The sequence below is a fragment of the Ranitomeya imitator genome, chromosome 4 (assembly GCF_032444005.1).
Source record: "Ranitomeya imitator isolate aRanImi1 chromosome 4, aRanImi1.pri, whole genome shotgun sequence".
Taxonomy (NCBI): Eukaryota; Metazoa; Chordata; class Amphibia; order Anura; family Dendrobatidae; genus Ranitomeya; species Ranitomeya imitator.
In genome coordinates this window covers 595,598,320-595,615,114 of record NC_091285.1, presented here as the reverse complement: position 1 = coordinate 595,615,114, position 16,795 = coordinate 595,598,320, and the positions used below count along the sequence as shown (strand labels likewise).

At 40.8% G+C, this 16,795-nt stretch overlaps 1 protein-coding gene and 1 long non-coding RNA gene across 6 annotated transcripts in view; one reads left to right on the top strand and one right to left on the bottom strand.

The window, feature by feature from the left end:
• Positions 1–16,795, top strand: part of UNC5D (unc-5 netrin receptor D) — a 968,940-nt gene that overhangs the window by 757,579 nt on the left and 194,566 nt on the right. For all 5 annotated transcript variants that reach the window (XM_069766508.1, XM_069766506.1, XM_069766507.1 and 2 more), the window contains one exon: positions 10,155–10,532. In XM_069766508.1, coding sequence (XP_069622609.1) covers positions 10,155–10,532 — 378 coding nt within the window. The remainder of the gene's footprint in view (positions 1–10,154; positions 10,533–16,795) is intronic.
• The window catches only part of LOC138676850 (uncharacterized), a 52,428-nt gene continuing 49,620 nt past the window's right edge, over positions 13,988–16,795 (bottom strand). Inside the window, exon 3 of the long non-coding RNA XR_011320837.1 lies at positions 13,988–14,337. This is a non-coding gene — a long non-coding RNA (uncharacterized lncRNA). The remainder of the gene's footprint in view (positions 14,338–16,795) is intronic.

Below are 16,795 nucleotides of genomic sequence, written 5' to 3'. Positions count from 1 at the left end.
TTAGGACCTCGTGTCACCCATGATACGGCGCTCCAACTGTTGGCATTGACTCAGGGCTCGTCCTTGGTCAGCCATTTTGCCGTCCACTTTCGCACACTAGCATCTGAGCTGGAGTGATCGGATAAAGCCCTTAATCCGATATTTTGGAGGGGGCTGGCTGACCACGTGAAGGATGCTCTGGCCACTAGGGAGATTCCAGCCACACTGGAAGAGTTAATAGCAGTGTCCACTCGTATTGACCTCCGTTTTCCCGAGCGGAGGTTAGAGCGAGCCCAGTGTAGGCAGAGGTTTTTGGCTGGCTCCCACCTTCGCCAAACCTTTGGAATCTCCAGTCTAGGCCCCTGAGTCCCATGAGGCTTTGGTAGTGTCACGAGTAGGATCTAAGTCCCGGACCACTCATGCACTCCAGGTTTGTCATGTTTGCCAGCAGTCAGGACATCTTGCCACCAGTTGTCCCCAGCGGTCGAGGAAACGTCAGCGTCTAGTGGTAGTAGGTGGAGGTACACTAGACACTGCGACGTTTGCCTCCAAATTGTCCTTTAAGGGGACAATTACTATAGGCTCAATTTCCCACTCGGTAGAGCTCTGCGTGGATTCTGGGGCGGAGGGCAATTTTATGTCATCTGCCTTCACCCAACATCACGCAATTCCCCTGGTAATGTTAGCTCATCCATTGACCGTACGATTGGTAAATGGGTCGACACTGCCCTCACAGATAACACACCAGACCATCCCTATCACTCTGTCCATGTTGCCATCTCATCAGGAGATTATATCTCTGCTTGTCATTCCTGAGGGAATTGATGAGGTCCTGTTGGGGATGCCTTGGCTACTGTACCACTCTCCTCATATTGAGTGGTCCACAGGCAGAATTTTGGGATGGGGTGAATCTTGTGGAGGTAGATGTCAGAGGGAATGTGTTCAGGTTGCTACTACTGAGGTACCCACAGATCTATCCTCTCTCCCCAAGCAATATTGGTCTTATGCAGACGTGTTCTCCAAAAGAGCTGCGGAGAACCTTCCGCCTCATCGCCCCTATGACTGTCCTATTGACCTCTTGCCTGGTGCTGAGCCTCCCCGGGGTCGAGTCTATCCGTTATCTCTCCCGGAGACAGAGGCAATGTCACAGTACATCAAGGAAAATTTGGCAAGAGGATTCATTAGGAAGTCAGTGTCACCTGCAGGGGCTGGGTTCTTCTTCGTGCAGAAGAAGAATGGGGAACTACATCCATGCATAGATTACAGGGGTCTTAACACCATCACCGTTAAGAATAAGATTCCTTTGCCCCTGATATCTTAGCTGTTTGGTAGGCTTCGGGGAGCAAGGGTATTTACAAAATTAAATCTGTGGGGTGCTTACAACCTGATTCGCATCCGTGAGGGGGATGAATGGAAGACGGCTTTTAACACCAGGGATGGGCACTATGAATATCTGGTGATGCCCTTCAGGCTCTGTAATGCCCCAGCCGTTTTCCAAGACTTTGTGAACGACATCTTCCGGGATATGCTCTCCACCTCGGTTGTAGTCTATCTGGATGATATTCTCATCTACTCTCCAGATATTGACTCCCACCAGAGAGATGTTTGCAAAGTCTTCGACTTCCTATGGGCAAACTCCCTCTATGCCAAGTTGAAGAAGTGTGTGTTCGAGCAGGAGTCCCTACCTTTCCTAGGCTATATCATCTCCGCCCAGGGATTGGCTATGGATCCTGCCAAACTACAGGCTGTGATGGACTGGCAGGAACCCCATTCTCTTAAAGCGGTGCAGCACTTTATGGGGTTAATTAATTACTATCGCCAGTTCATTCCACACCTCTCAACTTTGGTAGCTCCCTTGGTTGCCCTCACCAAGAAGGGAGCAAATCCCAAATTGTGGTCTGAGGAGGTCTCCAAGGCCTTTCTCTCCATTAAGTCTCACTTCGCTAGCGCTCCCATCCTACATCGCCCCGATGTAGATAAGCCATATATAATTGAGGTGGATGCCTCATCTGTTGGTGCTGGAGCAGTCCTTTCCCAAAAGGATGCTCAAGGTCGGAAGCATCCTTGCTTCTTCTTTTCTAAGACCTTCTCACCAGCAGAGAGGAATTATTCCATCGGGGACAGGGAGTTGCTAGCCATGAAGTTGGCCTTCTCGGAGTGGAGACATCTCTTGGAGGGAGCTTGTTTTCCCTTCCAAGTCTTCACAGATCACAAGAATTTGGTGTACCTGCAGACAGCCCAGCGGTTAAATTCTCGCCAGGCCAGATGGTCCTTGTTCTTCTCCCGGTTTCATTTCACCCTCCATTTTCTTTCCGGGGAGAAGAACATTCGTGCCGACGCTCTCTCTCGCTCCATTGTATCATCTGAGGAGGAGGAAGAGGAGCCTCGGCTTATTGTCCCCACCGAGAGCCTGAGAACTGTGGCCCCAGTTTCACTAGAGTCTGTGCCTCCGGGCAAGACTTTTGTACCATCCAGTTTGCATCTGGAGGGTCTCTCCTGGGTTCACTCGTCCAGGGTGGGTGGACATTTTGGGTCCAAAAGGACATCTGAGTTACTGGCGAGGACCTACTGGTGGCCGCATGTGGCTCGTGACGTCGCAGACTATGTTTGGGCATGTGTCTCTTGCGCCAAGTACAAGTCTCCTTGGCAATGGCCAGCTGGGTTGCTTTACCCCCTGCCGGTGGTGGACAGGCCCTGGGAGATGGTCGGGATGGACTTTGAGTCGAGTTCCTGCCTCTGCACAGGGGGAATCTTGAACCATCTCCGCTGCAGTCTCCCATTCTTCTCCAGCCACAGTGGAGTCTGCTCAGCGGAGACGTCGGTCCCAGCAACTAGCTCAGGCTAATACTGAATGACTGGTTACTACTTCCCTTCCAGGCTCTGTCCTTGTAGCCAGCAATGTTCAGCAGCAATTAGGTCTTCCTGGGACTAAGTTCAGATTTTCCCTTTCTGATCATGCCCATGGGACGACCTCCCATTGGAAGTCGGGGGTCACATGCTTAGATACTGCAGCTAATCCCAATGGTCCTCTAGGAAGGTCCTAAAGGTGTTCTTATTCTGTGGCAGCTTCCCATTGGTCCTTCTCGGAAGGTCTTGTACTTGCTGCAGCTATAAAAGGTTTGCATGGCCACACACCCATGCGCTAGTATACATTTGAAAACGTGTGTGTGTTGATGAGTGCAAGTCGTTCTTTAAACATCCCCTCCCTTGTGTATGAATGCTCACAAAAGGTAGATGTCTGCTATCTAGCGCCCGGCTAAGCTATCAGCACAAAGCCACACGTAAACAGCGTCTAACTGCTGTGACCGCCAGTGCAGTGCCGTGCGCTATTAAAGCACTTACCTTACCCAAGTCTGGGTGGTTAGTGGCATCCGCTAGTGTGGCACAGCATGCACTTCTGTGCATATTAGTTACTCTGATACCCCAATAGTGGTGTCAATCGCAAGAGGTCTACACTAACTCTAATCCTGTGTCCTGGGATAGAGTTCTGTGGTTCCTTACTTGCGCTCTCTGTGAGGTATCGTGGCCCTGTGACTTAATAGGGATCGCTTTCTTCATACAGGGTGAAGTTAACCCATGTGTGTATCCTCTTTGTACCGCTATATAGTCCGTCATTACTTAGCAGCAGGTTCCATCTCTGCACGGTGGACCCCAGGCTGCAAACGCACCTTATTCTATCGATTTAATTATTTGGTGTGTTCCGCTAGCCCTAACAGTGCGTACGTACTGACCTGAGGAATCACATTGCTAGGTCAGTTTTACAGTATAGTAGGCAGGGTGAATAAAAAATGCCAAAACAATTGTGGAATTGAACTTTATTTGCAATTTCAACACATTTAGAATGTTTTCTCTCTTTTCAATACATTATGCGGTAGAATGAATGGTGCATTTCAAAAGTACAACTTGTCCTGCAACAAACAAGCCCTCATATGACCATATTGATGGAAAAATAAAAAAGTTAAGGCCCTTGGAAGAATGGGAGTAAAAAAAAAAAAAAAAAAAAAAGAAAATCACCCGGGGGTGACGGGATTAAGTTTTTGTTTCCTGAGGGTTACTTGATATTATTAAAGAAACTGCATTACAGTAAAAGCTCCAGGGAAAAAAAAGCTCTTCCCCGGGAGAAAAAAAACCTTTAACTCAACGCAAATCTGACAAAAAAGCACCTTACTATGAACTGACAGGAAAAATAACAAATCAGCCTCTTAAACATCAGTGTCCGATTTGGCTGATGTCACATTGTTCCCTTCCTTCAGGAAAATAACTACTTTGCATAGTTTCTAATAAAAAAAATATTTTTGAATATAAAATAATTAATCTAATTGGTTGCTGTGAACAACTTCTCCACTTTTATTTTAAATCATTTTTATTTTATAATTCTCCATATTGTTTTAATTTTGTACTGAACGCATCCCCAATATGAGTCCAATGAACTTCTAAAACTTAGCTTCCTAGTTAATTTTGAAAGTGTTACAATTGCCATAACAATGCACAGCAATTAAAGTACAGAAAAACATAGTAATAATGGTAATAATTCCACAGATACAGTGAAAAAATCTCTTGTAGTGACACTAACATATGATTACATTTATGAATTGTTGATGATGTGAATGGAGGTTGTCGAAGACACAATTGAAAAGAAAGCTACGGGATTAAAATGGCTATAATGATGTTATCCTAAATCCAATTTCAAATATTAAAAAGAAAATGGATGCTCCCAGTTCTTCCTTCTCACTGCTAGCTGCTTTTTGGATTGCATTGCAAGAGAATTATACATAGGATGCAAAACACCACTTAAGCGTAGAGAAAAGTTCTCGCTCATTAGGGGAAAAGTCTTGTTACACAGTGCTTTAGCAATGGAGAAAAATAAATAAAATATTATGCTCCAGGAAGCCTCAAGGCAAAGGATAAAAATAAAAACAAGCATTTTTTTTAAATTTTGTAACTGGTAACTCTCATTTTCCCTGGAGACAAGTTCTGCGACAGCTTAACCTTACGAATCAAGAACACATCACATATGGATGGTGTTACTTCTGACTGTTGTGCGATCTCTTTGGTGAGAATAGTTCTTGGGACTGGCATTGGCTGGACATGGCTGATATGCAATACCAAAAACGACCTATGGTGAGGTGTGGCGCTGGTTTTAGACCAAAACAGCTAACAATTTCCATTCCCTTACAAGTTACAACCCTTCTAAGAAGTTCTCCATGAGAATGTAAACAATTTTATAAGCCCTTTACAGATCTTCTAGTACTAATTAGTACTAAAATGATCTCATGGGGCCACCATGTTTTTCATTTTTTGTAAGTTCAAAAACTGGGATTGTGGAAAATGTTGTTGTTGACCACTGCCAAACTTTTAAATGGGGAACCCAAATATGCTACCCCAAGATCAAACCCCAGACAAAAGCCAAAGGCATTAACATACCTCTCCTCACTCTCACTGGCTTCTCTTAACCTTAGGTCTGCATAAGGACCTTGTGTTCTGGAATGTAATTGTTTGATTTGTCAAGGAAGCCAGTGTCTCTTGAGAGCTTGAGTCCCAGTAACAAGTGGTAAGACCCCCAGAGCTGCTTCTTCCCTGGAAAGTGTAATGGTCCATTCCTTGGTAGTCAAGTGAAGTGATACGATACAATCAAAACAAAATAGTGATAGGATTAAATCAAATTGCACTTGGGCAAGCTGTCTTTGGTGAACTATGCAAGCAACAGGGGGCCAACTTGTAACCCTAAATTTGGTCATAGACCTTAATCAAAAATTTACTAAAAATGTCAAATGTTTTCGTCTCTCAAATTCTGTACTTGCCAACCTTTGAATGGGAAGCAACCACAGATGCACAATTTCCCCACAAATAACAGTGACATCAGTAAGTTAGTAGAGACATCATATACTGTACAAACATGAAAAATGCAAAGTACACAATTTTTGAATTCTCTGTATCAGTACATATTAAAGAAGAATGTGGTCCTCCAAAAGTATTAAAGTTACATAACTACAACCACAAAAGAACTCTGATAAAGTTCACCTTTGTAGGACCACCTTTATTAGTAATACCTTAAGGTAATCATTTTCTGCATGACTTTATCCTTCTCTTATTTCATTCTGGAGGAATACTGGCACACAATTCTTTACAACTTTGCTTAAGTTAATTGAGATTTGTGCATTTGTTTATGCACAGCTCTCTTATGGTTCCCCCAAAGCATTTCAGCAGGTTTGAGAATTGGAGCTTGACTGGACCATTCCTTTTTCAGCCATTTTGATTTAAATTTACTATGTGTTTGGGATCATTATCCTGTTTTATAAACCAGTTTTGGCCAGGCTTTAGCTTTTAGATAGATGACTTCACATCTAACTCTATAATGCTTTGGTATATAGACGAGTTCATGTCGACTCAATGACTGCAAGGTGATGATAAAAAAGACCAAATAATGAAAATCATGTAAAAGAAGCCAAATTATCCCTGCTCCACCATCATGCATAACTGTTAGTATGAGATGTTTGACTTCATATGCTGTGTCTGGTTTTCACCAAGCAGGTCACAGGGTATTATGGCAAAATATTTCCACATTTGTTTTGTCTGTCCAAAGGAAATTGATTCAGAAATCTTGAGGCTTGTTCAAATGTAACTTTGCAATATTCTTTTTAGAAAGAAGATGCTTTCTTGTGGCAACACATCCAAACTAACCATATTTGTTCAATGTTCAGTCTATCTTCACAATATGACATGTACCGCAATAAACAAACATTTAACATGCTAACAAATGCCTTTAGAGTCTGAGCTGTAGCTCTTGGGTTTTCTACAATTTTTCTAAGGATTGTCTTATCAGACCTTATTGTGAATTTGCTAGAACATATACTCCTGGGAAGTTTGTCAACTGTCTTGAATGTTTTTCACTTGAGCATAATCGTTCTCACTATAGAATGATGGCCTATCAATTGTTTGGAAATGGCCTTATAATACTTTCCAGATTAATGGGCAGTAATAACTGCTTCTCTAAGAATATTAATAATATCTTTTCTCCCTGGCATTGTGTTAAAACTCACCTGAATGATCCAAACCAGTAAACTGCCCAAACATCTGCTTTTATGTAGGTTTATCAGTATTCTTGTTGATATACTGTTATTCAAGGGCATTTGATTAGCAGAACCTTGCTGCTACTTCTTAAGAATTATCTTAATTTTTCATACTTCTTCTGAATTTTTGCCTAGTTTTTATTTAAAATATAATGATACTGTGCAATTTGCCGTGCGTTGTTGTTCATCTGAGGTTGCTTTAACCCAATAAAACCTTCTACAAACCAAATGTTATTTTTATTATGTCCTTATTAGTGATGAGCGAATATACTCGTTACTCGAGATTTCCCGAGCAGGCTTGAGTGACCTCCGAGTATTTTTTAGTGCTCGGAGATTTTGTTTTCATCACCACAGCTGAATGATTTACATCTGTTAGCCAGCATAAGTACATGTGGGGGTTGCCTGGTTGCTAGGGAATCCCCACATGTAATCAAGCTGGCTAACAGATGTAAATCATTCAGCTAAGGTGAGGAAAACTAAATTTCCGAGCACTAACAAATACTCGGAGGACACCCGAGCGTGCTCGTGAAATCTCAAATAACGAGTATATTTGCTCATCACTAGTCCTTATGTATAAAACTATACAACTCAAAGAGAGTGCATTTAGTTAATATCATGATGTACAAGTATGTGCAAAGAGCAAATGATAATTTTCATAGTGCTCACTATTATACACTCTGCACTTATATAGGTATAAAGCTCCATTACTACAGTATATTCCTACTCATGTTACTTTTATTCCAAGCCATAGATATTGGAACTGTCAATAATAATTTAGCTCTGCACTAAAATGCATAATAATGTACATTAAATACAGTGGTTCTTTAAACACATGAATTTATTGCTCTTTTAGTACGTCTGTAATCAGTGCCATTATCATCATGGTTAACATAAATAAATATTCACAAGCTTCACATGACAGTGCCAGACTAGACTCTGTATTGAGCCTATATGCTCAGAAGTATTCCTCATTTAATGCTGACAAGAAGTGATTCTTGAATGTTTCATATCTGGCTTCCCTAATGCACTGATGAGAAGTCATATGAGAGATTTTTTTTCTTCTATCAACCTGCTATATAATCAACTCATTCATAAAAAAATATATTAATAATAGAATTTCTCATCGTGATAGCCAAATCAGCTACCATCAAGGGCTTACACTGTTCAAAATTACTTCAGTTGGATATTAAAAATTTTGTTGACTTGGTTCTGTGGCCAATTATTGTATTTAATGGATTTTCCTGTCCGCTGAATTACACAGGGTAATATAGTTCTACTTATGGTAGGTTCACACAACGGTTTTCTCTCCATCCGAGAAAAACAGTACAATTCTTATCAGACTGAGTGGCGTCAGTTTTTCTCAGACATGGAGACAAAAAACAACGGTTTCCAAGTGCCAGTCTGTGAAAATTGGACCTCAATCGTATGCCATCCAAGTGTGGTCCGATATTGTTCACTTGCATTGACGATTTTGATCTGACACTCGGATCAAAATTGGGCATGTCCTCGATTTTTTTATACGGACCACCTTGTACAAAGAAAAAATTGGATTTGTGCAATTCCCCATAGAATATCATGGGCATGAGTTCTATCCGTGAAAACCATGTCTAGCAATCATCCGAGATAAATGGTCATATGCACGAGCCCTTAAAAAGATATAGTATTTTCTTACCAGGGCACAGGGATTGAACGTGCAAATTATGGTGATGATGTTGCTTCAAGATGTTTGCCCTCCTCATAGAACAGACTGTATCTAACAGTGACAATACAATACCTTACCCTTTGTGAAGTTTGTTTGAATTCTATAAAAGAAAACAAAAAACCTCCTAACTTGGGGATTTTGAAATTCGCAGGCACATGTGTCCACCTTTACCTTTCTGTAAACCCCATTAAGGTCTTCAAATGCTCATGAAAATTTTTGATATCACCTAGCTAAACCCTTAACAGGCTGTAACTCACATCACAAACACTAGGTGGGAAGAATAAAAGCGGAATAAAGTCTTATCCAATGACAATAGGGTTTCGTGGAAAAGTAAGATACACGTGCTTTGCCGAGTTTCTTAATGGCAACACAGGAGCGGCATGTAACGCCTGCTGCACAGATACCGGTTGAGAGGACGACCAATGGTATGAGGAAAACGTTGAGAGGTATCACTTATGCGTTGCTGAGATGAAAATCCTTAAAATCAAGTCATTTATTAGAACTGCTTTACTAGTCGACACGTTTTGAGGTCACGCAGGACCTCTTCATCAGGACAAACCTCAAATATCTTCTGACTGAGTATCAGGAAATCATAAATACTTTTTAGAGCTGCTCAACTAACCTCAGGATGTATCGAATCAAGAAGAATGGCATGAAAGTACATACAGGTATTTTACAATCATGCCTTCTGCATGGGTTGATGTGCACCTTCTCATTTGATATCGAAGACTTTCTGTACAGGTGATCACATTGCCTTTATATGCAATAAACATAATACCTGTGGCCAATAATTCTGTTCACCACTAGGGACCACTTATTTTACAAATGAAATTTAGCAAAATGGAGCCTGGTTGTTGCATAAGAAAACAGTCTACAAAGAGAGGAAAATGAAAGGTCGACGTCTCCAGGATTAGCTCTTTAAGCTGTAAGCTAAAATTTTGTTGAGAATGTGAAATGCTGTTTATTAAACCATTTCGGAGCTGTAATTATATTTGCCAGGTACCTATTGGCCAGAAAGTTACATTACATTAGCTTGAGCTTCTGTAACAAAGTAGTAAGCTGGCTGCACCCATGCATAATACCGCAGTTATGACATGTGTATCAAATAGAGAGACACCATAATGGAGAAGACATGACTCGGTGTATAAGTGCAGAGTAAAATTACATTAACCGAGAGACAAATGAGTGCACACTCTGTAATTCCCTTTACGCGTAGGTGGCTTCTATCACATAGGATTTAATGGTATGGGTTTAAGTTAGAAATCCTTGTACTATGGATTTGCAAAGTTGAATAGGTTTTATTCATTGATGGAAAATACTTGACTTTTACTGTTTTGCAATCTACGCATTATAATGTAATCATCATTGTATTGCCAACTTAGAAACTATTCTTTGTCTTTCAGGTAACTCACTTTTATTAAACTCCTCTCTTCAACCTGACTTAACAGTAAGCAGAACATACAGTGGTCCAATTTGTTTCCAGGACCCCATGGACAAGGAAATAATGACCGAGTCTTCAATATTTAACCCTCTGACAGACATCAAGGTCAAAGTGCAAAGCTCCTTCATGGTCTCGCTTGGTGTGACCGAGAGACCGGATTTTCATGGAAAGACAATTTCGGGGACCTTTCCGCATGGTAACAATAGGTGTTTTGGTACCATACACAGCAGGAATAAAACTCCTTATATTCAGAACCTGTCATCTATTTCATCCAAGCCAGAGATGAGAGTTTGTGGAATCTTTGGCCATCAAGGAGGACGACTGGTTATGCCAAATACAGGTATGTTTTAATCGTAATTACAAATACAGTAGTTTTAAGCAAAGAAATACTTTTATTAAATGTGAGATAAAATATTTAATGAACCGAAAACCATAAAAGATTATAAAAACCAGAGTATTGGCAACAGAGCAGTTGAAATGGCAATGTAAAATAGGGGTAAAAGATGTAAATGTATTGAATGTCAAATAATAGAAACAGTGGTCAGAAAATACATTGTATAAAAACATACATGCACCCACTCATATGTATGTAGCAAAAATGATTTTAGCCATAATGTGTTGCACAATGCACGAATATCGCAGAAGTGCATTCCCTAATGTATTTTTCGCATGTTTCAATCTCGCTTCTTTAGCGGTTATCATGTTTTTATTTTGCTTGATGTACTAATCAATATTTTAGCAATTAAGAGTACCAAATAATTTTGTATCACTCAGTACAAATCATCATTACTTGTGAGCATTTACATAAATGGTTTTTCAGGGTTTAGCTATTGATGATTTACCCTTTGGATAGGCCAACAATATTTTATTTGAGGGCGCCCAAGACCAAGTAGATGTTTCCAGCTCCAAGAGAGATCAGATTCAAAGCTGAAGAGCACAGCTCAATTTACTGTTTTCTGTGTACTAATAGCCATTTCCGCGTAGTGCTTTTAATTCTCATTTGCGCTAGGCCCCCTTAAAGAAGTTGCCCACTTTGATAATCCTTATTTGTTAGAAGATGCAGTTGAAAAGAAAGTGTCTCCATGCTGGCAGTCCAATCAGATAAGGAACAGACACAGGGCTCCTGTGCAAGAATAAAATTATTGGCCCTAAACAGTCCAATAGCTCATTGTAATGCACAATTCCACCTACCTTGGAAGTGGTAATGGCACCTTATTTCTTGGTCACTTATGTGGCTGCACAGGTTGGACCAGTGTTATATCTACCCTTCAATCAGATGTAATCTGTCAGGAAAGCCAAAGTAATTGCCTTGCTGTGTTACAGAGGAAATTAAGCATAACACAGTGCCAAATCAAATTACTAGGCTTTTTGTGAAATACAGGGCATGTCCTCCAGAGAGACAGAGATGCTTTTGTAATTTTGCGTAATTCTGGCAGAGAAATGGGTAACCTGAGCAGAGGACCACCTTTATTAACACAAAATTCTCAGATAGAGTATATGAGAAACATTTTTCTAATTAACCCTGTAATCGCTTCCCAACATTGGAATTTCTAATTCATTGAGGTCCTCAATGCAGCTTCAGGAGCTGAGCCTGCATCATACTGGGAGTTTGACATTTCAGAATTTTTTTGTCGTTAGTTAAATATATATTTTTTTAACAAGTTTGATATCGCTGTAATTGTACTGATCTGCTGACAGAGTCACTTTAAAACTCCTGGGTCCAAATGTAAAATCTGCAGCAGGTTTGAGAAGCCACTGTTCACTTCACATCCCATACGGTTTTGCTGTTTGTCAGCACTCCATTGAAATTAATGGAAATTTGTGAAAATTGACTTTCTAGGTTGTATATTATATTATCATTAAGATCAATAATAATTTCCTTTCTTCCAGTTCCTGTACCTCCAGGATACAAGGTGATACTTATAACATGTCGGAGAAAATTCTTTTAACCCTAAGGTCACGTTCACACACTCAGCATTTGGTCAGTATTTTACTCCAGTATTTGTAAGTCAAAACCAGGAGTGGGTGAAAAATACAGAAATAGTGACGTGTTTCTATTATACTTTTCCTCTGATTGTTCCACTCCTGGTTTTGGATTACAAATACTGCAGTAAAAAACTGACCAAATGCTGAACTTGTGCACGTGGCCTTTGGGTATGTGCACACAACAGGCAGGTTCTGATGGGAATGCAGCTGAAAAAGCCCTGCACAACATGAACATAATGCACTGCAATGTAAAAACGACATAACGGTTCACATGTGATCTTTTGCTACCTCTTTCAACCACTTCAGTGTTCACAAACTTTAAAGCGGTTAGCGGAAGTAACACTTCAATTCCTCTGAATGAAGGCGCCCCCTCTTTATAGTTGAAAGTACAGGGAGAAGACGCCAACAGCTGAGAAGCTGCAAAAGAACGCCAGCAAAGCCGCCTCTGTAAAAAGATCATGAGCTATCTTTTGAAGCAGATTTGACTAGTGAAACCTCAGCGGCTCCGCCGACAGAATAAAGTCATTGTATGCCCAGACCCTGGGGTATATTCATATGGGGAGAAATTTGTTTGGAGTTTTCCATTCAGATTAAAGTGCAGAATATACACTGGCCCATTTGAGAATCGTATAAAATAGGGCCACAAACACTCTTTTTGAGACCTCTGTCACTTTCTAGGCTGTAGTTTTGATAATTATGCTAAAGCGCTATTTAATCTCTTGCAGCTCTACTAGTTGTCTCAGTTGTGATATCCTGCTATGTAGTTCCTAATATTTAGAAGCTCCTGCTGTTCCCGTCCCATAAGTTGGTAACTATCTGCCTATGACCAATGTAAGAAGGAAGCTTCCAATCAGTGATGTTGGTGGAGTTCTTCAAAGATCATTATTGAGAGGACTAGTAGATCTAGAGTAGATAAAACAGTGAATCTGACAAAACTTGACAAAACTACAGCAAGAAGCCCAGCAAGCTGCTTATTGCTGGAATCTATCTATATTACATGCTGTCTTCAGATTAAGAGGTATAAACCTAGTGTCACGATCCATGTTTGGATCTGTGGCAGATCTGGTTTCCTTCAGATTTTAACCTTTTTTCCTTTCTGGTCATTGGGGGTTAATGCAGTTTTCTCCCCCCGGTGGCCGCTGGTGTTATTGCATTGCTGCTGGGTCGGCTGATGTTTGTGACCACTCCCACCATCCGTTATATGGTCACCTGGTGCTTCAGCTGACTGTTGGTTATACAGTCCCTTTGGAGACCAACCTTGCTGGAATAGGAGCTTGCTGAGTGCTGTTGTTCTACAGTTGAATACTTATTCCTGGTGCCTTACTCTGCTGTGTGGTGCATTGCAGCAGAGAAAGCTAAGTGTGGTGTTATTGTTTCTTTGCCCCTTTGTAGTTTGTGCATTCACCTTTTGGTATCATGTTCCCCTCACTCTTATATTGTTTATTTGCTTTGTGGTGCTGTTTACACTGTTCACCCCGTGGGGTGGGGGTTGGGGGTTTAGTACAGGGTTTAACAGGAGACAGGGACATGTCGGTGACTTGGACCTCCCTACCTTCAAGGGTACCCCCAGGTTAAGGAAAGACAGGGCTTCCCCTAGCCTGAGGGGCAGTTCAGGGGCCCAGATTCCTCATCTCCTGTTTTCCTATTGCTGCCCCGTGACACGTAGTGATGGACTTCCTTTAAGCTAGGAATGCCCATTAACTACTCAAGAATAGTGATTTGACTGGGGGTCTGTATGAAAATTATGTGTAATATGGCGTGACCTTTTGCACATGGTTTAAAAAAAACAGCATGATTCAATTGCATGATTACTGTATGTAATTTTTTTGTAACATTATCATATAAAAGGTGTTGTCCATCTTGACCATTTTTAATGTACGCATAATCATGGGCCTCTTTTAGATACAAAGTAAAAGTAGCAAACAATCCCTTTAGATAAATGTTAAAACCCATGTCCACTTCATCACACGTCTGTTTTTTAGGCCGACAAATTCAAATCTTCTGTATAGTGTGATATTCTGCTGTTTTGAGTTTGCTGAATTCTGCGTACATTTCCTCCAGGTTCTCCAGTTTCCTACCACACTCCAAAGTCATGCCGATAGGGAATCTAGATTGTGAACCCCAATGGGGATGGAGATGATGATGATGTCTGTAGAGCGCTATGGAATTAACGGCACTATATAAGTAAACAAAATATATAATAATATAATAATAATAATAATAAGGTAAAATAAACTCACTGAGAAATTGTAGCATAGAACTCATGTTCTGACTGAATTGCTTTTTGTCAGTACAGGTGTGAACTGTGACACATCACATAAATAAGTTAGGACCTGTTAGGAGCTGCATCTTGTTTATCAGCTAAAACAGTGAATAATTTACAAGAAATACTAGTAGGGCGGTGTCCCAAAATAGACGTCCTTTATATGTACAGATACTTTACACGGATGATCATGTACCTTGTGAAGAGGACAAGCGGCTCAAAGTGTTAGATACTGTGGAATCAGTACAGTTACTGTATATAGGGTGAAAAGCATAGTGATATAACCATACCGGCAAAATAAAAATAATGAAGTCACAATACAGAGATAATAATTAACACAGCGATGACCTATCATAGGAGGAAACAGAAAATAGTGTCACAGTAGAGGGAAAGGAAGCAGAGTAATGCCAGGCCGCAGTGATAGTAAGCAGTGATCTCACAGTTTGGTGACGATAAGACTTTTCATCAAACTTCACTTGTTGAGCTGCAATGGCGGCTGCGGAGCAGAATAAAACACTTTTGTGTTTTTAATTTCTCCCCTCTGTTGCAAAGATATTAGCAATTAAAGGATTTGGCACGTAATGAGTTAACTTTTGTTCAGCAAAGTGGGTGTTTTTACTGGGGGACTGTACTTCTTCCTGTATAACTTGCTATCTGATAGTACATACTTGGACTTAACAAAAGTTAACTCATTTGATGCCAAATATTTGATTGCTAGTATCTCCGCAATGGAAAGGCGAAATTAAAGGCAAACAAAATATTTTATTCCACCCTGCGGCCACTATCACATCCGGTGTCCAATTCCAAAAATTTGGTGCAAAGTCATAGTACAGGTATAAAAAAATACAGTAATGTGACAGGACAGGGATAATAAACACAGTGATGTCACAACACAGGGATAATATACACAGTGATGTCACAGGACAGGGATAATATACACAGAGATGTCACAGGACAGGGATAATATACACAGAGATGTCACAGGACAGGGATAATAAACACAGTGATGTCACAGGACAGGGATAATATGCACAGTGATGTCACAGTAAAGGGATAATAAACACAGAGATGTCACAGGACAGGGATAATATACACAGTGATGTCACAGGACAGGGATAATAAACACTGTGATGTCACAGGACAGGGATAATATACACAGTGATGTCACAGGACAGGGATAATAAACACTGTGATGTCACAGGACAGGGATAATAAACACAGTGATGTCACAGGACAGGGATAATAAACACAGTGATGTCACAGGACAGGGATAATAAACACAGTGATGTCACAGTACAGGGATAATACACACAGTGATGTCACATCACAGGGATAATAAACAAAGTGATGTCACAGGACAGGGATAATAAACACAGTGATGTCACAGGACAGGGATAATACACACAGTGATGTCACAGGACAGGGATAATACACACAGTGATGTCACAGGACAGGGATAATAAACACAGAGATGTCACAGGACAGGGATAATAAACACTGTGATGTCACAGGACAGGGATAATACACACAGTGATGTCACAGGACAGGGATAATAAACACTGTGATGTCACAGTAAAGGGATAATAAACACAGAGATGTCACAGGACAGGGATAATATACACAGAGATGTCACAGGACAGGGATAATAAACACTGTGATGTCACAGGACAGGGATAATAAACACAGTGATGTCACAGGACAGAGATAATAAACACAGTGATGTCACAGGACAGGGATAATACACACAGTGATGTCACAGGACAGGGATAATAAACACTGTGATGTCACAGTAAAGGGATAATAAACACAGAGATGTCACAGGACAGGGATAATAAACACAGTGATGTCACAGGACAGGGATAATACACACAGTGATGTCACATCACAGGGATAATACACAAAGTGATGTCACAGGACAGGGATAATAAACACAGTGATGTCACAGGACAGGGATAATACACACAGTGATGTCACAGGACAGGGATAATACACACAGTGATGTCACAGGACAGGGATAATAAACACAGAGATGTCACAGGACAGGGATAATAAACACTGTGATGTCACAGGACAGGGATAATACACACAGTGATGTCACAGGACAGGGATAATAAACACAGTGATGTCACAGGACAGGGATAATAAACACAGTGATGTCACAGTACAGGGATAATACACACAGTGATGTCACATCACAGGGATAATAAACAAAGTGATGTCACAGGACAGGGATAATAAACACAGTGATGTCACAGGACAGGGATAATAAACACAGTGATGTCACAGGACAGGGATAATACACACAGTGATGTCACAGGACAGGGATAATACACACAGTGATGTCACAGGACAGG